We start from the raw sequence: 23,778 nt of genomic DNA, 5'->3' as shown, positions 1-23,778 counted from the left end.
CATGGCTCACGGGCCCAGCCGCTCCGCGGCATGTGGGATCCTCCCAGACCGGGGCACGAACCCGTGTCCCCTGCATCGGCAGGCGGACTCTCAACCACCGCGCCACCAGGGAAGCCCAGAGGGTTGCCTCTTTGTAACTCACACAAAGGCACTGTATGTGCTAGCAGCTGCCCAGTGCATGAGCTGGCGCCTTTGCCCTCAAGGAGCTTCCAGCCCAGAAATAACTTGTTGCACCTCAGTGGGGTTTAACCTCTGGGCACGTAGAAGAAGCATCACGGGTGGAGAAGGAGGAGATGCTTCACAGAGGAGATGCTGTCTGAGCTGAATCATGATCATACTTCATCATGTTTGAAGGCCTAGAAACCTAAAAGACAAAAGTGTCTTCTGGAATTCTGGGGACAGTCAGGGAAAGTGCCCAGCAAAGATGTCTAAGGCTCCAAGTGAATGGAGAGTATCATGCATGTTGGGCAGCATGGGAGGCAGGACTAACAGGTCTTGGCTCCCAGTCTTAGGATCTCGGGCTTTACTGCGCGGCTTGCAATGGGGAACTGTGGGTGGATTTTGAGCAGGGAAGAGTGAGGGACTGGTACTGAAAGATCACTTTGGCTACAGTGTGAATGCTGGGGTGAAGAGGATGCAATGCTGGAGGCAGATGACCCTCTGGAAACACTTGCTGAGGGCATGTGAGTGATGATACTGGCCTGGAGCTGGGGTTAGGGTAGGAACGGAGAGGAGAGGATGGACTTGAGAACTATTTAGGAAATCCATATAGATTCTAGAACGAATGGAACTTTGCAGTGGGTTGAATTAGAGGAAGGGGGTGAGCTAGAACAAAGTACTGAAAATGGTGGTTTCCTTTTTATCTGCTCCACTCATTCTTGCACCCATGACACCTCTCTTAGACCCATCAGTAGTCCCTTCTTTGGGGGAGGTTCCAATAAGCATTCTTCCCATGGTGAGGGGAAGGGGGCTGAGGGCATGAGTGCTGAGTGGAGGGAAGAGTTGTGATCAGGACAGAAGAGTGTGAAGAGGGCAATGTGGAGCCCAAAGGCAGGAATTTTCAGCAAGTCAGGCAGGGAGAAGGGGTAAGGTCTTGCCTTCCCTGCTGCTTACAGGGGTAGAAGGACTAGGACCCTGTACGTGTCTGTCCTGCCCCTGACCTTCTCCACTCCACTGCTTGGAGTAGGTTGTCTTCTCCTCTTTCTCACATACTCTCCCTTGATTTCCCCTCCAGGGCTGGGCCCTGAAGCAGAAATGTGCCTGGACTCGGGAAAGTCTCAGGGGAATAGGTGCTCAGCCAAGGGCAACAGCTCCCGTGAGGTCCCATGACAAGTTCTTGGCCGAGGAGGCAATGCCCTCTTTTCTTCAAAGGGGAACAGAGATTACTTGACCCCGCTTCCACATCCCTCCCCTGGCTGTGGCAGGAACGAGGCAGGGTAAGGTTGCCCAGGTAGCTCATGTGGGCAGCTCTCTTTCTCCTTTAGCCACACAGAACATACCTAAAAACCAGGTGTCCTCCCTAACCACTTCCCAGTGGAGACTGAAGGCCCAGAGCCTGGGGAGCATTACTTTTCCCAACTCTGTCATCACCATCTTGGGCTCCTCCCCTGAGGACTTCCCCTGCACCTCCTAACTCCCAAACTACCAACTTCCCCAACACCTAAGCCATAAGCCTGAGAGTCAGCCAAAATGCCCTCCTCTCCCTCAGCCCCCACATCCAATAGAACTTTAGTCCAGTTAGTTCTTCCTGAACATCTCCTGAATCTGTCCATTTTCTTCTGCCCTAGTCCAGGTCACCCTCACCCCTTACCTGTATCACTGATCCTCCTGCCTCTAATCTTTCCCTTTTCAGTCCTTTCTCTGCATAATGACAGCTCATGGGATTCTTCATAAGACAGATCCCTCCCCTACTTAATATCCTTCCCTGGATCCCTATTGCCTTTGAAATACAACAAAGTCAAAGTTCCTTGTCATGGTTTTCACAACCTGCCCCAATCTGGCCCCTGCCTACCCTTCAATTTCATATCCTTCCATTTAAAACCCACACAAACAAAAACAAACAAACAAACAATTTATTACATCTGGTGCACCTACTAAGATCTTGCCTTTGTCATTTTCACCACACCCCTTCCAGGTGGGATCCTGAGTCCCCTTTTACTAATGTGGATACTGAGGCTCAGAGACCTTAAGGAAGTCTTCAGTGACGGAGCCAGGATTTAAACCCACGTCTATCTGACTTGGCAGCAATCTGTACTACCCTAGCTCCCTCGGTGTCAGATGCCCACCAGAAAACCCTTGCTCCTTCAGACTTGCATCTCCCTCTCCATACCCCAGCCACCTGGAGTGTTCAGCCTCCAGCCCCACTTCTCCCACGATCTCCACGTGGCCCAAATGACCCCGGTGCTGCAAGACCCAGCTCAAACCCTGCCTCCCCCGTGAAACTTTCCCTGAGCCAGCCTCTCCAGCTGGAGTCAGCCTCTCCCACAGCACTTTACCTTGCACGCCTCCCAAGGTCCTGGTCCCTCTGTGCCTCGTTATTTGTGTTCATGTCTTAAGAACGGAGCTGAGTGACACAATGCAAAAATCATGGACTTCAGTGTCAGGCAGACCTGGAGGCAAATCCCAGCTCAACTACTTACCCACCATGTGATCTTGGACAAGTGATTTAACCCCCCTCAGCCTCAGCTTTCTCATCTATACTATGGGAACAAGGGCACTATCTTGCAGAGTGGTTGGAAGGAATTTAGAGACAATGTATGTAAAGTGCCCCAGGAAGGGCCTGGCACATAGTGGGCTCTCTGGAAATGGTGGCATTATCTTCCCCTCTATACGCCTTTGAGGACAGGGTCCTAGGGTCATCGCTGTCTCCCCTGAAGGGCCCAGCCCAGGGCTCTTCACAGAGTTCTGGACATACTGGCAACATGCCCGAGTGGTGGAAAGTCTAGGTGCCCAGCCTCTGAGACCTGGACTCTGCCAGGTCCACGTGGGACATGTATGTACCACCTAATGCCCACTGTCCATCAAACAGTGGTGGAGAGGGGGAGGGGGAAAAGGGACATCTTCCAGAGCACCAATGAGCTCCATCTCCCCAGAAACCCAGCCAGGGAGGCAGCTGCCATGGAAACAACTGCTGTTACATGTGCTCGTCACTCTAGGCTCCAGTGAGAAATTCTTAGGGTCTATTTAAGAACTAATAAAATAAGGATGGTCTTGCTCACCCTCACTGCCCCCCACCCCAGGCTTCTACCCTTCTGCCACACTCCTCCCTACCTTTCCTGCACCCCCACTTCCTGACCCCTTATCCCCTCATTTCCTTCCCATCTCCCCCAGTATTTCTCTCCTTCCTTGCCCCTGTGTAGGTCTGTCTTACTCTCTCATCATTTCTGTCTTCCTATGTCTCTTCATCTCTCCCTGTGTCTCTGCTCTCCATGGCTCTGTCTCTTGGTCTCTCCTCCACAGTCACAGATGGCCATGCCCAGGGACAGGTCCTGTCCTCCTGGTCCCTGGTCCAGGCCAGTCCAGACCTGTCCAGCTCGCCCTGATCTCCTTGGATTGATCTGTCACCCCTCTAGACTGCAGCCCGAGTCCTGTCGGTGTCTCGGCCCTCACCCACAGCCTGGTACACTGCAGGTGCTCCACCACCAGTGGGTGGGTGTGTAAGAGCTAATAAGAACCTGAGCCCTGGGAGGGAGGGGGATTGCGCTGGTTCAGGCTTAGCCTGTTTTCCTTTCCTTTCCTTTTTTTTTTTAAGCCCTCCCCACTCCCCCTCCCCCAAATTTGATCCAAAGGAAATTGCTCAACTGTGACTGCCAGGGCGTTACTATGGTTACTAGGTAGCACTTGTGGCTATGGTAACAGGAAGCTGCCTGTTGTCTCGGCAACGAGCACACTGGTAGGGGATGGAGTGGCCCCTGATTGGTGCAGAAGCATTGCATTTCCTGAGGGGAGGGGGTCAGATCATCACCTTCTCAGGCCAGATGGCCATCAGTACCCCTTCCTCCATGAACAGGAAGGCTGCTCTTCTTTCCTTCTGGCACTCAGCTGTCTGCCCCCCAACAATAATTCCTCACATCCTACGCACCCAGCTCTTGGCTGTTTACAAAGACCTTTTGCGTCCCCGTTATGTCATGTGATCCCCACAACACCCATGAGAGGAAGGTGAGATGGGGATTCAATCATGAATTCTCTCAGGGTGGTTGGGGGATGGGAGTGGGTGGGGTATATATCGAAATCACCTAGGAGCATTTACGAATTATACAGTCCCCCAAATTAAGAGTCTGATATGGTTCCCAGGTGATTCTTATCTACCCCTGATCAGGGAACCCCTGAATTAGAAGGTGAAATTGGTTGGTGGGGGAGGGTATGGAGGGAGGAGTCAAGCTGCTTTCCAGGTTTATAGCCTGGATGACTGGAAGGATCAGGTTGGGGCAAAAAGATGAGCTCTGGTTTGGGTGTGTTGAGTGGAAGGTGCCAGTGGACTTTCTAGGCGGGGTGTCCAGCAAGAAGCTGGGCACATGGGTCTGAAGCTCAGGAGGGAGGTACAGGCTGGAGACGCAGAGCTCTGAGTCATCACTGTGGGGACAGGAGCTGAGGCTGTGGGTGTGGATGAGATTAGCCGGGAAGAAAGGGAAGAGTGGGACGAGTAGGGCCAAGGATGGTGCCCTGGAGAACTCCAGCATCCTCAGGGGAAGGGGTCCCAGGGAGGGGACTGAGAGGGTGAGGGTAGAAACTATGGTGACATAGAAGCTTGGGGAAGGTTCTTCTCATTTGACAAGTTGAATCTGAGAGAGGATGGCTTACTCGAAGTCATACAACCATTAAATGGCAGAGTTGGGGGTAGATAGCCCTAAATCTGATTCCCAGATTGTTTAATCTAAGTGACACAGAATTATATTCTCAGTTTTAGACACAGAACACAAATCTGCCCTCCTACCCAATTCCTCGCACCCAAAGCCTTTAAGGAAGTCCAGGAGCCAGAGGGACAGGCCGCACATGGTCCCTACACAGAGCCAAGGCAGGAGAATCTCTTTGACCTCCACAGTCCCTCCTCTGCTTGCCCCTGAGCTTCCTATCGCCTAATCCTTCAGGCTTCAGCACCTTCTAAATTCCTGCCTTTAAGGGAGGAATCTTGGATAAAATCTATAATCCCTGTGTGAGAGTGGTGGGGTGTAGAGTTCAAAGGGGTGAGGGATTAGATCCTGAGAGGTCCAGGGGTGGAGAAGCCGGGTCAGGGCCAGGCAGTCACGCTGACTGGGTGTGTTGGTCCGATGTCTTTCAGATGAATCGTCCCATCCAAGTGAAGCCGGCTGCCAGTGAGGGCCGAGGAGGTAACTTGCCTGCCTGCCGAATCTCAGGGTATCACCCGTGTCGGGGATGGTGGGCCCACTTCTGGAGTCAGGCCTACCTAGGGTTTATTACTAGAGCCTCCTTGGGTAAGGGGGCCAAGTAGGGAGGGGCCAGATTACTTAGCACCAGACAGCTCAGCCATCCCAGGTCAGACTGAGGAGGGATGGGGTCCCAGCATCCCCAGACCCAGAAGAGGCAGGAGATAGAGGCTGGACATAGAGGAAGGGAGTTCTTGCCACCTTGCCCCTGGAGGGAGTTCATTCCTGTTTTAACAGGTGGAACTTCCAGGTTTGTTTGAAGAACCAGGTTAGAGTTATTCTCCTTTTCCAGATCTTCTGATTACAGAGAACTCAGTCCAGTCTGGGTTGGAGCCACTCATTCCTTCATTTCAGTTGCCTTGGGAAAAAGATGAGGCTCGTAAGACAGATTTTGTAGGCCATATTAAGGAACTGAACTCTATGTTGAGGACCATGGAAAGTCTTCAAAAGTTTTTTTTTTAGCTGCACTGTTTCCTAGTGCAGAAAGACTAATGCTCCTTAAGAACAGGAGGGTTTGAGAGCCTGTGCTTTTTTTTTTTTAATCTTTATTAGAGTATAATTGCTTTACAATGTTGTGTTAGTTTCTGCCTTATAACAAAGTGATTCAGCTATACATATACATATATCCCCATATCTCCCATATCTCTTCCCTCTTGCGTCTCCTTCCCTCCCACCCTCCCTATCCCACCCCTCTAGGTGGTCACAAAGCACCGAGCTGATCTCCCTGTGCTATGCGGCTGCTTCCCACTAGCTATCTATTTTACATTTGGTAGTGTATATATGTCCATGCCACTCTCTCACTTTGCCACAGCTTACCCTTCCCCCTCCCCGTGTCCTCAAGTCCATTCTCTACGTCTGCATCTTTATTCCTGCCCTGCCACTAGGTTCATCAGTACAATTATTTTAGATTCCATATATATGCGTTAGCATACGGTATTTGTGTTTCTCTTTCTGACTTACTTCACTCTGTATGACATACTCTAGGTCCATCCGAGCCTGTGCTTTTTGACAACCAGCCGAGTTCTGGCCAGCTTCCATGCTGGAAAAGCAATACTAGCTTCTGGTGTCAGTTCTTGGTGTCTTTCTTGCCCTTGGGTGTTAAATCATTCCAAGAAATCTGCCTGGAGCCCTCCCTGACATTTGCTGACTCTCTCTTAAATAAGACTTTCTCCCCACCTTAGGGAGGTCAGCCATGGCTTTTTATTAGGTAAAAGAAGCTGCCCAAGATCAGGGAGAGAATGGAACCCAATTGACAGACATTTATTGACTCCTAATAATTCTGCACATCCTCTCAGACTTCAGGCTCAGTGTCCACACCTACAAGGGACTCTAGTAGCTACTCTAGTAGCTTCAAAGAACTCCACTGTGGAGTTCTTTCCTCCAAGAAATCCATTCTTCCTCCTTTTAGATGTTCTGATCTTTGGTCTTTGATTCTCCACTTCTGGTCAAGATGTTATCATCCCACTTTGTCTTGAGGAGATATTTCCAAGCTTCCTCCCTCTCCTCCAAACACACATCCTCCTTTTCCATCTCATTCTTTCCAGACCAGTTTTTGAGAAGTTCCAGACTGCATACCAAACCTCTGGTTCATTTGTCCCAAGAATTTCTGCTTCTTGGGAAACTGTTAGGCATCAGGGCCAGTGTTGGCCATCTTCTCAATGTTGGCTCATCTTCTGCCCACAAACACTAGACAGCTGAGAGGTCACCTGAGAGTACTTGAGTGAGCTAAGAAGCAGACAGGTTGGGCTGTAGTTTGTTCAACCATCCAACAAATATCTTTTGAGTAACTTACTCCACATTAGGAATGCAAGGCAGACCTGGCACCTGGCCTCATGGAGCTCTGGAGCTATAAGGGGATATAAACAGTAAAACAAAGCTATCATCCAGTGTGATCAATGCTTTTCAAGTCCTGAGGGATTGAAAAGCATTGGGGAAAACATGGGGCACCTTAGTCTGGGAGGTCAAGGTGGGCTCCCAGAGGTGGTAGTATTTAAGCTGAGATCTCAAGGATGAACAAGAAGTAGCCAAACAGAAAAAGGAGGAGCAAGGGAGCAAGTATTTCAGGCAGAGGGAAGAGCATGGACAGAGCTCAGAAGAACATAATGCAACTTGGAGTCTGGTTCAGGAACTAAATCCAGGATGCTGGGGGCACACTTGCTGCTTGGAGTCCAACGCCTCTTGCCAGCGTGAGGGCCACTGCCCAAAGGAGGCCTCCACGCCGATTATGCTTCTGCTTAGCCTAGTCCAGATGTCTTGGTCATCTGGGCTCCCAGCAGTGGCATCAGCATGAGTTTTATCACTACATTCAGGTGTAATATCATTGACATATTCTGTACATATGGCATTTCACCTTTACACCTGTTCAGATTCCAAGCAGCTCAAGAGAGCAGGAAAAGAAAATCTAGCTGAAAAGAGGTCTGCCAGGCAGTAGAATTCATAAGTTTAGTAGTTATGTATAGCATAGCTATTTCTTGACAAGTGATGGCTTTTTTTTTTCTTAACATCTTTATTGGAGTATAATTGCTTTACATTGCTTAAGTGATGGCTTTTAAAGAGCATATACTCCAAAGGCATCTATGGATAATCCTTCTTGCAGTTTTAGATAACCAGATCCCTCAATTCTTTCGTGTTCCCACTCAAAGTCACCAAATGTTCCCTGATACACATTTGGGAGAGAGGAGGCATATGTACTAAGTCTTGCAAAACAGTTGGGTCTTTACAATTTGCAAGTATTTTACTACCAAGTGATCTGTGTTAGATACTAATCAAAATGTGTTTCTTCTATTCAATGCTATTATATATCTCTTCAAAAGTGAGTTCAGCCCTCTGCTGAATTTTAACACAAATTAATGCTTTAGAAACTCAACTTTTAAAATGGTATTGAATTTGGTTTTGAAATGTAAAATTTGACACCAATGTAGGACAGCTTGTCCCATTCAAGTCTTATCTCTGTTGTCCCAAACATTCTATAAACCTTCAGAGTTAATGGTCACACCTGCCCTGATACAGTTAAGCCTTTGAGCTTGCATATTTTAAAATTATTCCTGAAATTAAATCCTTTGTTTACAGTTGATTAATAATGATTTTTACATCTGACAAAAATACTGGTATCAATGCAGACATAATCAAGGGGGTATCAAGGCAAATGTAATCTTCCAAAATTTTGCCATTTTTTTCTGGAAGGGATTATTAGATTTTTCTTCCCATAAAACAGGGATCACTAACTCAAATGCTATAGGAGCCAGGTAAGTAACCCTAAATGGGTGAGACTGTCATGACATAATGAAAGTTTTCTGTTTTAATTATATTAAATGTTGGCAACTAATTCAATTTTTAAAAGTGGGCCAGCATTGTGACAGCCTAACTAAACCTATCAGGTTTGCTTCTTCGGTCCAAAGACTGCCATTTTCTTTCCCATCTGCCATACAGGAGTATTCTATTATGTACACATGCATGAGCTTTTTGACAAAAATAGTCACTTTACATTCTATCTCTTGAATTTTCATGCCAATGCAACAGAGTAGTATTACTCTTATTTTTAATCACTAGACATGAGGTTTGTGGTTGAAATAACCTATATTTTATTTTATTTTCTTATAACTTCTATCATAGGTCTGTTTTATTTTCACTTCCAGCCAATGTTGTAGAAATCAAAGTGTTAGCACAGCAGGGGAGAGCCTGAATAGAAGTAAAATTGTTTTCATTGAAAAAAATGTTTAAAGCAAATTTATAAAAACATTTTTCATAACACCTTGGAAAGATACAGAGACATCCTGTCTTCTTCCCGCTATAACATTACCTACAACATCATTGTTCTTAAAACCACCCATTTGTTCCTAGGAGGAGACCAAACGGCTCCTCCTAAATCTGAAAGATCATAAGACTCTCTGTATAACCATGCTCTACAGGTCACATATAGTCTCATGAGCTTGATTCCCCCAACAAGCTTCTAGAATAGGTAGGGCAGGAAGAGCTATTTCCTCCAAGCTTCCAAATAAGGAAACAGAGGCTCTGAGAGCAAAGCCGTCTCTGACTTTCCCCGTCTGACTTGGAGTCCCCTCGTAGGCACTTTGAAATAACCTATAACCTATATTTTAAACACACTGTATGTTGCATTACTTTTAGAAGTTACTGGTAACACTTGCATATTCAATGCTTACAATGCAATAATAGTAGTAACACAAGATCTGCCCGATAGAAGGTCTGGGGTCCTCTTCTTTCATGGTCATCCCTCGCAGCCTTGGTGGCACTCGGAGTGCATCCAAGTCTTCATGGACTACGTTATAGTAGCCTTTTAATGTATGCCAGCCCTATGTGTATGTTTATACATATATATTTATACATATGTTTAATGTATCCCAGTTCCCATAAATTCTGCAGTCAAGTCCCACACTGTTCATATACTCCATTCTCTGTGCCTATATTTTACATCCTGTGGCATTGAACAGTACACTCTTTTTTTTTTTCCCAATAAATTTATTTATTTATTTATTTATTTTTGGCTGTGTTGTGTCTTCGTTGCTGAGCGCGGGCTTTCTCTAGTGGCGAGTCGGGGCTACTCTTCGTTGCGGTGTGCGGGCTTCTCACTGCGGTGGCTTCTCTTGTTGCGGAGCATGGGCTTTAGGCATGCAGGCTTCAGTAGTTGTGGCACGTGGGCTCAGTAGTTGTGGCATGTGGGATCTAGAGCACAGGCTCAGTAGTTGTGGCGCACGGGCTTAGTTGCTCCGTGGCATGTGGTATCTTCCCCGACCAGGGCTCGAACCCGTGTCCCCTGCATTGGCAGGCGGATTCTTAACCACCGCGCCACCAGGGGAAGTCCTTTGAACAGTACAGTCTTAAAGGAAAATTAATCTAATTTTCCAAAGTGAAATTATCTCATAATATACTAAAGGCGCCCCTTTCTTTTTTTTATATAAATTTTTAAATTTTATTTATTTATTTTTGGCTGCACTGGGTCTTTGTTGCTGTGCGCGGGCTTTCTCTGGTTGTGGTTAGCGGGGGCTACTCTTCGTTGCGGTGCGCGGGCTTTTCACTGTGGTGGCTTCTCTTGTTGCGGAGCACGGGCTCTAGGCACGCGGGCTTCAGTAGTTGTGGCTCACGGGCTTAGTTGCTCCGTGGCACGCGGCATCTTCCTGGACCAGGGCTTGAACCCGTGTCCCCTGCATTGGCAGGTGGATCCTTAACCACTGCGCCACCAGGGAAGCCCAAGGAGCCCATTTCTAATTAAATATACATAGTGCCAAAACCTTTTCCCCCAGCATTTGTGTTTAATTGAATGTGAACATTAAAATGTTTGCCTGAATGAAAATTCAAAGTTCATGTATTTCAAAATGTTAAATTAACCTCAAATTACATGAGGTCAGAGCTAGGGATCCCTAAATCCCTCAGACAATGGTAACTAAATAGATCTATTTTATCTGCTCTTCAGCATGGAGACTGTGGTTGATTTTTCCTAACTTAGATTATCTCTACTATGGAAACACTAAAAATAAGTTGAACTGTAAGTACCAATCATATAGGGAAAGTATTTTTTAGTTCTAAGGCAAAATCTTCAAAATCACTGAACTCCTGTATTTTCTTTCCTATCTTTCAAATTTTTAACATAAAATCAATAAATTCATGTCACAATTGTGATTGCTCTTTCCCCAACTTGGCTGTATTTTTTACTTTGCAAATATTTACAGATCCAAGATGCCTACAGTACAGAAATAGTTTAAGTAATAAATCCATGCAATCTTTTCACTTTAAGGTTTTTTTTTTCTTTTACTTTAAAATTTAAAACTTTCTCTGAGGTAATGCCTCTGTTTTTTAATCTTCACATTTGGTTTAACTCAAAAGCCAATTATCTGTCATCACATCAACCCTCCTATAACCATCCTATAATTGTTTAATTTCTGCCTGAATTTGCAAGGGTTTGTTTAAATATCAGCCTGGATTTTGAGTAATAAACATATATTACTATCTAACTAAGTAAGCCATATTTTCCAATTTTTTTTCTAGGATTCTATTCTATCCAGTGTTTAACAACCAAACTTTAAGTTAAAGTTAAATTTTGAGCTAGAATTTTCAGAATTTCTTAATACTGGGACATAGTCTCTGGCCTAAATCAGACACGGATCTTAGCAACAACTGTTCTATTAGTCAGTTGACACTCATATCTGTCCTTGATCCTCACAATGATTTAATTCTAAAAAGTATACTTCCAACTAAAACCTGACTGGATAAGGCTCACAGTACTGCATAAGACCTGGTAATGTCAAGTTAATGTTTCACTTCCTGAAATGCATTCTACCTATGAAGGAAAAGAGTGGTGCTTTCCTTCAGTTTGACTCAGAGTGGATCACCCAAAGCTAATTGTTGTAACACTTTTAGGCCACGGCTGTGGCTGAACCTCTGACAAGCCCTTCAGGTACAAGTGTATAGCCCACAAAAGAAAAATGCATCTCCGGAGGCTGAGATCTTCTCTCTTAAGGGAACCTGAAAGCCCAGGCTTGGTCTACCTTTCTTACTCGCCTCCTGGCTCTCCTGGATCAGGATGAAGGAACAGTGGAGCCTCTGTTCTTTCTTAATCTAAGTCCCTATTTTTCAGGCCTCCTCCTTCACTGTATTTTTTTTTAATTAGGGTAAAACAGACATAACATAATCTTTACTATTTTTACCATTTTTAAGAGTACAGTTCAATACTGTTAGCAATACTCACATTGCTGTGCAACCTCCAGAACTTTTTCATCTTACAAAACTCAAAGTCTGTACCCATTAACCAATAACTCTCCATTTCTCCCTCCCTCCAGCCCCTGGCAACTGTCTTTTTGTGACTGGCTTATATCACTTAGCATAATGTCCTCAAGTTTCATCCATGTTGCAGCATGTGTCAGAATCTCCTTCCTTTTTTTCTTTTTAACGTCTTTATTGGAGTATAATTGCTTTACAATGGTGTGTTAGTTTCTGCTTTATAACAAAGTGGATCAGTTATACATATACATATGTTCCCATATCTCTTCCCTCTTGCGTCTCCTTCCCTCCCACTCTCCCTATCCCCCTCCCTGTGTCCTCAAGTCCATTCTCTACGTCTGCGTCTTTACCCCTGTCCTGCCCCTAGGTTCTTCAGAACCATTATTTTTTTTTTTTAGATTTCTCCTTCCTTTTAAAAGCCGAATGATATTCCATTGTACATATATACCATATTTTGTTTATCCATTCATTGGTTGATAGACATTTAGGTTGCTTCTACCTTTTGACTATTGTGGATAATACTAAGGTGAACATGAGTGTACAAATATCTCTTTGAGACTCTGCTTTCAATTCTTTTGGATATATACCCAGAACTGGTATTGCTGGATAATATGGTAAATCTACTTTTAATTTTTTGAGGAACCGCCGTACTGTTTTCCATAGCGGCTTGTACCATTCTACATTAGTGCACATACATACATAATTTCTCCACATCCTTGCCAACACTTATTTCCTCCCCCCGCACTTTTTTTAAATAGCAGTCATCCTAATGGGTGTCAGTTGATATCTCGTAGTTCTGATTTCCACTTTCTTAATTATTAGTGATTTTGAGCATCTTTTCATATATTTCTTGGTCATTGTATATCTTCTTTGGAGAACTATCTATTCAGATCTTTTGCTCATTTTTAAAAATTGAATTATTTTTGTTGTTGTTGAGTCATAGGAGCTCTTTATATATTCTGGATATTAAACTTTTATCAGATACGTGGTTTGCAAATATTTTCTCCCATTCTGTAGGTTGCCTTTTCACTCTGGTTGTGTCCTTTGATGCACAGTAGTTTTAAAATTTGATGTAGTCCAAAATTTCTATTCTTACTTTTGTTGCCTGTGCTTTTGGTGTCATATCCAAGGAATCACTGCCAAATGAAAGGTCATGAAGCTTTCCCCCTGTTTCTTCTAGGAGTTTTATAGTTTTAGCATTTATGTTTATCTTTGATCTGTTTTTATTTAATTTTTGTATACAGTACAATGTAAGGGTCCAACTTCATTCTTTTGTATGTAGATGTCCAGCTTTCTTAGCAACATTTGTTTAAAAGACTGGCACTCTTGTCGAAAATCATTTGACCATATATGTGAGGGCTTATTTCTGGCCTTTCTATTCTACTCCATTGGTCTAAATGTCTCTCTTTATGCCAGTACCACACTTTGATTACTGTAGCTTTGTAATAAGTTTTGAAATCAGATAGTCTGAGACCTCCAAAATTCCTTTTCCCCCCAAGATTATTTGGCTATTCAGGATCTCTTGAGATCCCATATGAATTTTAGGATTGATTTTTCTGTTTCTTAAGAAAATGCCACTGAAATTTTGATAGGTATTGCATTAAATCTGTAGATTGCTTTGGGTAATACTGACATCTAACAACATTAAGTATTTCAATTCATGAACATAGGATGTTTTCCATTTATTTGCGTCTTCTTCAGTTTTCTTCAGCAATATTTTGTAGATTTCAGGATACAAGTCTTTTGCAGCCTTGTTTAAATTTATTCCTAAGTATTTTATTCTTTTTGATGCTAAGTGGAATAGTTTTCTTAATTTCATTTTCAGATTGTTCGTTGCTAGTCTATAGAAACACAACTGATTTTTTTGTTGATTTTTTAAAATAAATTTATTTATTTATTTATTTATTTATTTATCTTTGGCTGCGTTGGGTCTCTGTTGCTGTGTGCGGGCTTTCTTTAGTTGCAGTGAGCGGGGGCTACTCTTCATTATGGTGCGCGGGCTTCTCATTACAGTGGCTTCTCTTGCTGTGGAGCACGGCTCTAGGCCCACAGGCTTCAGTAGTTCTGGCATGCGGGCTCAGTAGTTGTGGCTCGCGGGCTCTAGAGTGCAGGCTCAGTAGTTGTGGCGCACGGGCTTAGCTGCTCCATGGCATGTGGGATCTTCCCAGACCAGGGCTCGAACCCATGTTCCCTGCATTAGCAGGCGGATTCTTTTTTTTTTTTAATAAATTTATTTATTTATTTATATTGTTAATTTTTGGCCGTGTTGGGTCTTCATTTCTGCGTGCAGGCTTTTCTAGCTGCGGCCAGTGGGGGCTACTCTTTGTTGTGGTGTGCGGGCTTCTCATTGCGGTGGCTTCTTTTGTTGAGGAGCATGGGCTCTACATGCACGGGCTTCAGCAGTTGTGGCTCGTGCGCCCTAGAGTGCAAGCTCAGTAGTTGTGGCACACTGGCTTAGTTGCTCTGCAGCATGTGGAATCTTCTTGGGCCAGGGCTCGAACCCATGTCCCCTGCATTGGCAGGCGGATTCTTAACCACTGCGCCACCAGGGAAGTCCAGCAGGCAGATTCTTAACCACTGCTCCACCAGGGAAGTCCCTGTTGATTTTTTTAATAGGAGAACTTTGCTGAATTTGTTTCTTAGTTCTAATAGTTTTCTTTTGGAATTAAAGCCCTCCTTGATACTCATCAGATCTGATCAGGAGACTTTGTTTCCCCTGGATATTTCCTTCACTCATTTCCTAGTCTTCCTTGGCTCCTTATGCTGCAATCATCACTGAGAATGTCAGAGCATCAAATGCTGCCATCAATAGGATCTCCTGGGTTGGTATTTGGATGGAAAGGTGGACTGGTAATTTTAGGATGTGTCTGATGGTTGGTACCCCAATGCTGAAATCTTGTCCCTGCACTGTTTCTACAATCATGATATCCTACCAACATGGAAGTGAGTGATTGTGGGGGGCTTAGAAGCCAGGAACTTGGGACTCCTTTGGGCCACCTTGGGCAGAGCCTTCTTTCTAGAACAGCATCTTGATACCCTTCCTGAGGAAGATGGAGTGGACTGACTCTGACTCTGGGCTTCCAACCCCATCATTTGCTACATTAGAATCCCTGTATGACCAGCTGCACAAGACAGCTTTATGGAGATGGACCTCTAGGGTCCAAACAACTTGGTTTGGGTTCAAAAAAGCATTTGGTAGAAGAGCAAGGAGTACACATAGGTGGCCATCATGAAAATGCAGTTACACCGTTCAAATGTGTGTCTTTCCAACTATGTCTCAACTCCACACTGATGCTATCTTCCAATTCCATCCACTCCAGGAAAGTTAAGCCTCCCTGTTTGAATTTCCATCTTTCTAGGGACCCACCCACCACTCATGGAATGATTTTATTCAGACATTTCCGACCTACCTCTTACAGAATCCTCTTTCTACCAAACTGGTATAGTTTGACCTAGAGGATATTGCATTTTCTGGGCTAACTGCCATCATCTCCATCTCTCTGGGAGCATGCATCGGCCCTCAAAATCTTCAGGGCTGTGGATTTGCGGGCTACTCTCAGGAGTCTAGCCTGTAATTCTCTTTGACCAGGTCTCTTAAGAAACTTATCCCACCATTTCAGGATCATCTGATGCTTATATTCACTGTGGCCCAGATCATCCTCCTGTCAAACACCATCAAGGTCTCTGTAAAGTGGCAAAGAGGACACCAGGATTCAAGGTGATATCTGTGAAATGGGCAGCATAGAGATTAGCCCATAGCCCAACCTCATTTCAATTTTAAATTCTGTACAGCCCAGTAGTCTAGAACCATAGAGTCAGTGCCCTATCATGGAAATGGAAATTCTTAATTTGGGAGACTCTCCCTGGAACAGAAGGATCAGAGAATTTCATGGTCTGTGACATGAGCTGTGACTGACCACCATCATCAGAAAAGAGCAGAAAGAGGAAGAGCAGATGAAGGATTGGACCACTGTGCACACAAACCTCTTTTCTGTCCTGGGGGCTCCATCTCAGCCATGACCTCTCTCTTCCTACCTAGGGCTACCTGGATGCTGTTCCATGTGGCATGACAGCTTACCTAGGTGCTGTCATCATCTTGCAGACCTTACCCAATGTCACAGCTGCACTATAAATTAGGGCATCATGAAGCCCTGAGACTCTGGAGACCCTAGGATCTTCTCCAGCCCCTCCTGGGCCTCTTGTAGACGCATGGGCATAATTTAGTTTCATAGCTCAGAACAATAACAATCTCAGAGGGTTTGATTCCCTGACCAAATAGGGCCAGTCTTCCAATGTCAAGGCAAAGCCACCATCAGATTAGTCAAGAGAATCATGAAAGACCTTTCCTGACTTCTCAGGTTCCTGAAGAGAATGATCTCAGATCCCTCTTCATACACCATGTGGAATTCTATTTTCTATCTTTTAGGTCAGTGGTTTACAAAGGACTTTCCTTGGAGCCCCCTCTAGGGAGTACCAGGGGAAGATGAAGCAAGAGGAACTCCAGCCTCCTCCTACTTTTCTGGCTTTTCCAAGCAGTTCTACTTTTCTCTTACATTTTGAGCTTCATCCTAATATTTTTGTTAGAACAATGGATTTCACAGTTGTTTTAAAAGGTTAGGAAACCAGTGATCCATTCCAAGGGCACTATTCTGTGGCTAACCCTCCCAGGAGTGAAGTACACCCACTGGTTTGTACTCTCACCACAGAAGGTTGGTACCTCTACTGGAATTCTGGCCACAAGTACATTACCTATCCTTTCCCCATCAGGATTTCTGGGCAGTAATCCTCTGGAAAGAGGGCAGGATTCTGCTGAAACACACTCTGTATGTCCCATATAAGCCACAGCCCCTGCCCTCCATACAGACACCGCATTAACAGGCGACAGATACCAAGGTACCCAGGGCAGCCTAGGCTGAACCCCACACCATCCAGGTGAAATATGGACACATACACATAGCCTTGTTGGAGATTCCCTCCACTGCTAATTTCAGCCAGTCTGTTCTTCCTTTTCACTGTGACCCAGGCTTCAGTCTGTGACCTTCACCAGCCCTGTTTCCTTTGCACTCAGGATCCAAGGACCCTATCAGCCTGGCCAAGCCTGTCAAAGAGTGAAGGAGTTTGGGATGGGTTTTCTTGGGCTTCAGGGTCTCAGAGGTGAAGCCTGAAGCCAGATTCCCACCCACTCTTTCTCTCCCAACTTGTATTACGCTGATGAAGCCCCATCTCAAAATCAGAGACTTACCTTGGTGCAGATGAGAGGGCCTTTGACAGCAGGACCTGTGGACTGGGCTCCTCTACCACACACTCCTGGATAGTGCTCCTGAGGCCCGACTTGCTGGATGTGCAGCTAAGCCCTGGTTTCCAGCCCCAGCTCTCCAGCTTTCTCCAAGGTCACGGGCCCAGCTTATGGCCCCTTTCTGGGCATCTCTATCATTCCCATAGGAAGGGTGGACACAGGGAAGGATCCTCACGTGGCCATCCAGGTCTATAGGTAGAACTTGTTCTCCCGTAGCATGAACACCTGGGGAGAGATCAAGGTAGGAAAACAGGGGAAGTCAGAGAGGAGGCAGCAGGGCTCAGTGAGGGCCCTGGAAGCTCAGTGAGGGAATAAGGGAGGTAAGGAAAGGGGTCATGAGTTCAGTAAGCATAGTGGGCAAAATGCCAATGTTGGAGGATCAGGAACCCAAGCTTCCTGTTCTCTTTAAGCCTTTGGGAGGGGCACGCAGGCTGAGTTGGGTGCTGGAGTTGGGGATTCATCATTCCAGTGCTCATGGTCTGGGGTTGAGGCAGTGCAATGAGACAACTACTTTCTGTGCTGTTTTTTTTTGACCCAGAATCCTGGACTCTAGCCACTGCCATCAGGCTTATCAGGAGGGTGTACTTATCTTCTCCAGACCCAGTATTAATACAAGGACTCCTCTGAGGACTTCCCTCCCTTAATAGGGCTGAAATGGTCCAAAATAGCATTTTCCAGACTCTAAGAACAGAAAGGTCAAACATATAAAATGATGCATGTAGGGCTCTATCCAACCAAAAATATGGACTGAATCACTTCCCACAAGAGCAACAATGAGTTCCAGGACCCAGGTTTTCCTGATGGAAATATGGAGTTTCTTTCCTCCAGGTCTGTCTGTAGGTCATCCTGCCCCTCAAAGAAACCCAACCTTGTGGCCCCAAGTGAGTAGGGCCTGCTCACTCACCTCTTCCCAGAGCTAGACCGTGGTTAACTACTTTCCTAGGCTTCTCCTGTTACTCTGGGGAGTCCAAGAGGTCTTAGGGTGCCCAGGTGACTCCTGGATTTGTCCCCAGAGGACCGAAAACTGTTTGTGGGTATGCTGGGCAAGCAGCAGGGTGAGGAGGACGTCAGACGCCTGTTCCAGCCCTTTGGCCACATCGAGGAGTGCACCGTCTTGCGGAGCCCCGATGGCACCAGTAAAGGTGACTTGAGCTGACCCCTGGATTTCCTGATGACCCCGCCTCACTCCGGACCACATGACCCTTTGGCCTCTGTGACCTGAGCCACCTCTATCCTGCCCCAGGCTGTGCCTTTGTGAAGTTCGGGAGTCAAGGGGAAGCTCAGGCGGCCATCCAGAGTCTGCACGGCAGCCGGACCATGGCGGTGAGGGCGGGCGCCGGGGCCCCGGGTGAGGCCAGGGGTCTGGGGACTGGCTCCTCCTCCCCACATGCTGGGGAAAGGGCCTGAGAAGCAAGGCCCTCGGCCCAGGGCCGGGGCTGAGGTCTAGACCCGTCCTTGCAGCCTCCCCTGCCTTACCCAGGGCGCCTCGTCCAGCCTCGTGGTCAAGCTGGCGGACACGGACCGCGAGCGCGCGCTGCGGCGGATGCAGCAGATGGCGGGCCAGCTGGGTGCCTTGCAGCCGGCGCCGCTGCCGCTGGGGGCCTGCGGAGCCTACACCACCGCTGTAAGTGCCTGGCCCGGCGGGCGCGGGCGGGCAGCGGGTGAGCCAGGCGGGGGGTGGGGCGCCGGGGCAGATGCCCACCGCTGGGCCCTCCACACCCGCCCTTCTTCCCTCTCAAAGATCCTGCAGCACCAGGCGGCCCTGCTGGCGGCGGCGCAGGGCCCGGGCCTCGGCCCGGTGGCCGCAGTGGCGGCACAGATGCAGCACGTGGCGGCCTTCAGCCTGGTAGCCGCGCCGCTCTTGCCGGCTGCAGGTACTGCGCGCGGAGGGCGGGGCCTGCGGCGGGGGCGGGGCGGGGCGGGGCTGCGGCCTGACTCTCCCACCTCCTCGCCACCTGCAGCCAACTCCCCGCAGGGCGGCGGCCCCAGCACGCTTCCGGGTCTCCCGGCGCCCATCGGGGTCAATGGATTCGGCCCCCTGACCCCCCAGACCAACGGGCAACCTGGCTCGGACAGTCTCTACAATAACGGGCTCTCTCCTTACCCAGGTGGGACCCCCACCCGCTCCGCCCAAATGTCCCCCAAAATGGAGTGGGGAGCGGGGGTCTGTGGGGGGGGCGGGTGGCAGGGCCTGGCCTCCTTGAGAAGGGACTCCTCCTCCTTCCCTGCTGCCTCTCACAGCCTCCTTCCACACTCCCTGCGTTCTCACCTTACCCTGCCCGCCCGCCAGCCCACCTTCACTGTGGGCCTTGCGCCCCTCTCTCCCCAGCCCAGAGTCCCGGCGTGGCTGACCCCCTGCAGCAGGCCTACGCTGGGATGCACCACTACGCAGGTTTCACTTGGCGCTACGCGGCCTGGGGGGTTTGAAGGGCCCCAGAAAGTAATAGGGAGATTTGGGTGGGGGGTTAGGCTCTGTTCTGAGGAGTCCGACCCTCCTTTCGCCCACCCTTGGACCCAGAACGACCTTTCTAGGGGTGAGGGTTACTGTGCACTGGCTGAGTTGGTCAAAGGTGGCCAGGCAGATGGGGCCCTGATTGGGGGTGGCTCCTGGGGGTCACTGCCCACTCCCACCTCTGTCTCCAGCAGCCTATCCGTCGGCCTATGCCCCAGTGAGCACAACTTTTCCCCAGCAGCCTTCAGGCCTGCCCCAGCAGCAAAGAGAAGGTGAGGGACAGGGGTCTGGAGATCAGGGCCTGGTGGGGCTGGACTCAGGATTCCTCCCCTGAACCAGCCTGCTCCTGTTCCTGCAGGCCCCGAAGGCTGTAACCTCTTCATCTATCACCTGCCTCAGGAGTTTGGTGATGCAGAACTCATCCAGACATTCCTGCCCTTTGGAGCCGTTGTCTCTGCCAAAGTCTTTGTGGATCGAGCCACCAACCAGAGCAAATGTTTTGGTGAGCTGAGCCCCATCCCTAGGCCTCTCCCACTCCCAACTTCGAGATTCCTTACAGACCCTAAGACTGTACCAACGGAAGTCAGTGATTCCTATAAACTGAGTGTATAGCGCTCAGCAGGGTCACAGACCAGTGATGAGGCTAAGCCCAGACCAGGAACAAGTCTATTTCAGGTTCACCTGGGAAGGTCAGGTGTCTGGTAGATCTTCAACCAGGTTAGGCTTTAGAGTCTAGCCAGGGCAGGTGGAGTCTGGGTCTGGGACCAGAGATCCCCTCCAACTGCAATTCAGAGGACCAGAATGGGGGCTGTGGAGAGAGTTTTCCCATGCCAGGGAAAGACAGGGAAACACCCCACCAACACACTACCTGCTTCCCCAATACACACACTCAGAATTACCTCCTGTCCTTCCAAGAATCACACGTTTAGGAAACTCAGGCCACTTGCCTGTGTAAGTACGAGCATGTGTCCGTGTGTGTGCACACGTGCAAACACTGGAGGGTGGAGGAGTACTGATTGATGGAACTGGCCTGAGGGGGCAAGGAGAAGGGACTGGTCATAGAGAAAGGAGGCCCTGCCACGCAGAGTTCCCAGCTAACCTCTCTGCACACACCCTCCAGGGTTTGTTAGCTTTGACAATCCAACCAGTGCCCAGACAGCTATTCAGGCCATGAATGGCTTTCAGATTGGCATGAAGAGGCTCAAGGTCCAGCTAAAGAGGCCCAAGGATGCCAACCGGCCTTACTGATCTACTCTCACTGACCAGCCACAGAAAGGTGAGTCCTTAGTGGACCCCCGGCAGATGGGGCCTGAGTGATGGAGGTGCTCTCAGCTTTGATATTCCTTTTGGGATGCTGGGGGCACCGACCTCTGAAAAAGTCTGGGAGAGAAGAGCCAGGAGTTAGGAGGAATCCTCAGTCTTAGGCTGTGTTTTTCCTTCAATCTAAGGACTGAGATAAATTAGACAACATTCCTGCCCCCACAGTCTGGGAGAGACAATTACAGTAAGATCCAACCAGTTCGTTCCACTCCAGAGATAGCCACAGGGGACCGTAGTAGAGAATTCCTGTGTGGGGAGGGCAGGCGGGTGGAGAAAGAGACTAGAAAAGGAGGTTTGTGCTAGCTTGTGAAGTGTCTTAAAGGCCATGAGTTTGGACTTTATCCTGAAGATGGTAGAGGACCACTGAGGAGTTTAAGCAAAGAAGAGACAGGATGTAAGGGCTGGTATAATGGCAATGAACATGGAGATGAGGAGAGAAGCAGATACACTGAAGATGCAGGATATACAGGGCGTGGTGGTGATGGGGAGGGCGATGACAAGCTCTCAGGTTTCTGGCAGGGCCGGCTGCCTGCGACTTTTAGAGATTGCTGTCTCAGAAGGTCCACAGAACCCTGCCTCACTTGAACTACCCCCAGGGAGCCCTCTGGAGGGGGTGCTGGGCTGAGATCATCTGCCCAGGACCCAGGGTCTGGCTTCAGTGGAAGCCTGAGGTCCAGCCACTCACCTGTCAGGGATAGGGCAAGGTGCTCTTCTTGTCTTGCCCTCCAGAGTGATTTTTTCCTTTTTTTCCCTTTCTCTCTCCTTATCAATTAATACCCAACATTGGAAACTGAAGAGTGAGAAGAAAGGAAAAGAAAAGCACAGAAATGCTTGAGCAGCCCTTCCTGAAGGAGCAGCCACAGATGGAGGTGGACCCAAGGCCAGTGCCTGGGCTCAGGCCACTTTAAGGATTGTTTTCACCAAGTGGGTTGTTCTGTGCCTGTGATGTAGAGCTCAGGCTGGCAAGGCAGCTGGGTCTGGCTGAGGAGTGACTGTCTAGGGGAACCAGCAGAGGGCCTTGGGGGGTGCCAAGGGCTTCTCCACGAGGGAAGCCCAGATTTACTTCTTTCAAAATCATATCATTCCTTAGAGTTTAGGGACCAAAGGACTATTGCTTTTTAAAGAATTATAGAATTATATATATATATATATATATATACATATATATATGTATATATATATATATAAATTAAAACAAAGAAACAAAAAAATCACAAGAGAAACAAAAAGGACAGTATAGAGTCTAATAAAAGCTGCCTTTAAATATCCCTAGGAGGCAGGATGAAGGAGACCCTTGAAGGCCCCAGCCTAGGCAGAGGAAGGCTGTGGAAAGATTGTTCTGTGTCTCATTCCCTCTTAACGCCCCCCACCTCCACCCCACCACCTTTTCAAAATGATGAAGGACTTGAGGTCTGGGTTCATATGCAGGTAACGAGAAAGTTATTGAAGCAGTGAACCCACAATTCCCAGACTCAGAGAGCATCCATGAAGAGGCCTCAAGGAGGAGCTCTGGCCTGCCCTGCTCTTTGCCACCCCGAAAAACCCCTTAAGCCAGCAGGGGTGGGAACCTGCCTTTCCTTCTTGACAGCCTTTCCCGTGGAACCACTGCTTCCTCAGGCAGGAAGAAAGGGAGTTTGGACCGCCCCAGCCTTTCCCTTCCCCATCCAGTTAGACAGAGGCCCTGCCTTTGGCTGAGCCGAGACACGTCCTGTTTCCCCTCACCTTGAGCCAGCCCCAGTGTCCCCTTGCTCCAGACCACCTTCTGTCTCTAAGTCTAAGTTTGCCCACCGGTAAAGTAGATTCAGGATATATGTAGAGGGCTGTGACAACAGACTTGGAAGGTTCGTTACTGTATATACTGCCATTGAGAAGGGGATAATTTTCAATATGTAGAAGCTTCAGAATTTAGAGGTCCCTCTTTACCCAGGACCTGGGAGGGAAGTAGATGTTTTGCCAAAATACTTCATCATTCCTTTAAAAACTACATCTTTCCTATGCAAGAGTGTCTCAATGTGCTTATCCAAGGTGCTTCTAGATGGTGAGCAGTGTTCAGCTTAGAAGTGGTGTGTGCTCTGTCTGTCTGTCTTTGTCTGTCTGTTGTATACAGTGGGTGCCATATAAAGCTGATCAATGGTGGTGCTTCCTGCCTGCTTCTGTGAGATGGGCAAAAGATTCAGCTTAGAGCACCATGACTCACTTGCCTTGGTCAGCCTTTCCTGGGCCTGCAGGGCCTTGCACATAACTTTTCCTAGGAGGATAATTTTCCCTCTACCCCACAGACCTGCATCAAACTAGTCTGGGGCCCCAGCTGTGTGGTGGGCACTCTGGTCCCTAGATGTTGCTGAGACTGGAGGCCTCTGATCTGATATTACATCAGACAATAAAGCATGTGGGGGCGGGGTGGCGGGTTCCTCCTTCATAAGAGTTTCTAAGAAAACTTGTTCCCACCTGTTCCTCTGTCTTTGACTCGTTTTTGGAGGGAATGGGATGAAAAATAACATTGCCAGGTAAGGTGCGGTAGTGCACAGGGCTGACACGTAGACTGACCACCCTGGACACAGATGGGAATGTTAACACCTGCACATTCAAACAGC

General features: G+C 47.8%; 1 protein-coding gene across 1 annotated transcript in view; it reads left to right on the top strand.

Moving 5' to 3' along the window:
- The window catches only part of CELF6 (CUGBP Elav-like family member 6), a 30,243-nt gene extending 8,191 nt beyond the window's left edge, over nt 1-22,052 (top strand). The window contains exons 3-13 of the mRNA XM_024128802.2: nt 5,279-5,327; nt 18,426-18,554; nt 18,656-18,735; nt 18,893-19,036; nt 19,154-19,286; nt 19,374-19,520; nt 19,742-19,804; nt 20,056-20,136; nt 20,223-20,366; nt 20,985-21,140; nt 21,981-22,052. Of these exons, the coding sequence (XP_023984570.1) occupies nt 5,279-5,327; nt 18,426-18,554; nt 18,656-18,735; nt 18,893-19,036; nt 19,154-19,286; nt 19,374-19,520; nt 19,742-19,804; nt 20,056-20,136; nt 20,223-20,366; nt 20,985-21,112 (1,098 nt within the window). The 3' untranslated portion in view covers nt 21,113-21,140; nt 21,981-22,052. The remainder of the gene's footprint in view (nt 1-5,278; nt 5,328-18,425; nt 18,555-18,655; nt 18,736-18,892; nt 19,037-19,153; nt 19,287-19,373; nt 19,521-19,741; nt 19,805-20,055; nt 20,137-20,222; nt 20,367-20,984; nt 21,141-21,980) is intronic.
- Nucleotides 22,053-23,778: the final 1,726 nt, after the last annotated feature.

This window comes from Physeter macrocephalus, chromosome 11, assembly GCF_002837175.3.
Source record: "Physeter macrocephalus isolate SW-GA chromosome 11, ASM283717v5, whole genome shotgun sequence".
Taxonomy (NCBI): domain Eukaryota; kingdom Metazoa; phylum Chordata; class Mammalia; order Artiodactyla; family Physeteridae; genus Physeter; species Physeter macrocephalus.
Note: the sequence above shows the minus strand (reverse complement) of the source record. Positions and strands in the feature narration are given on the sequence as shown.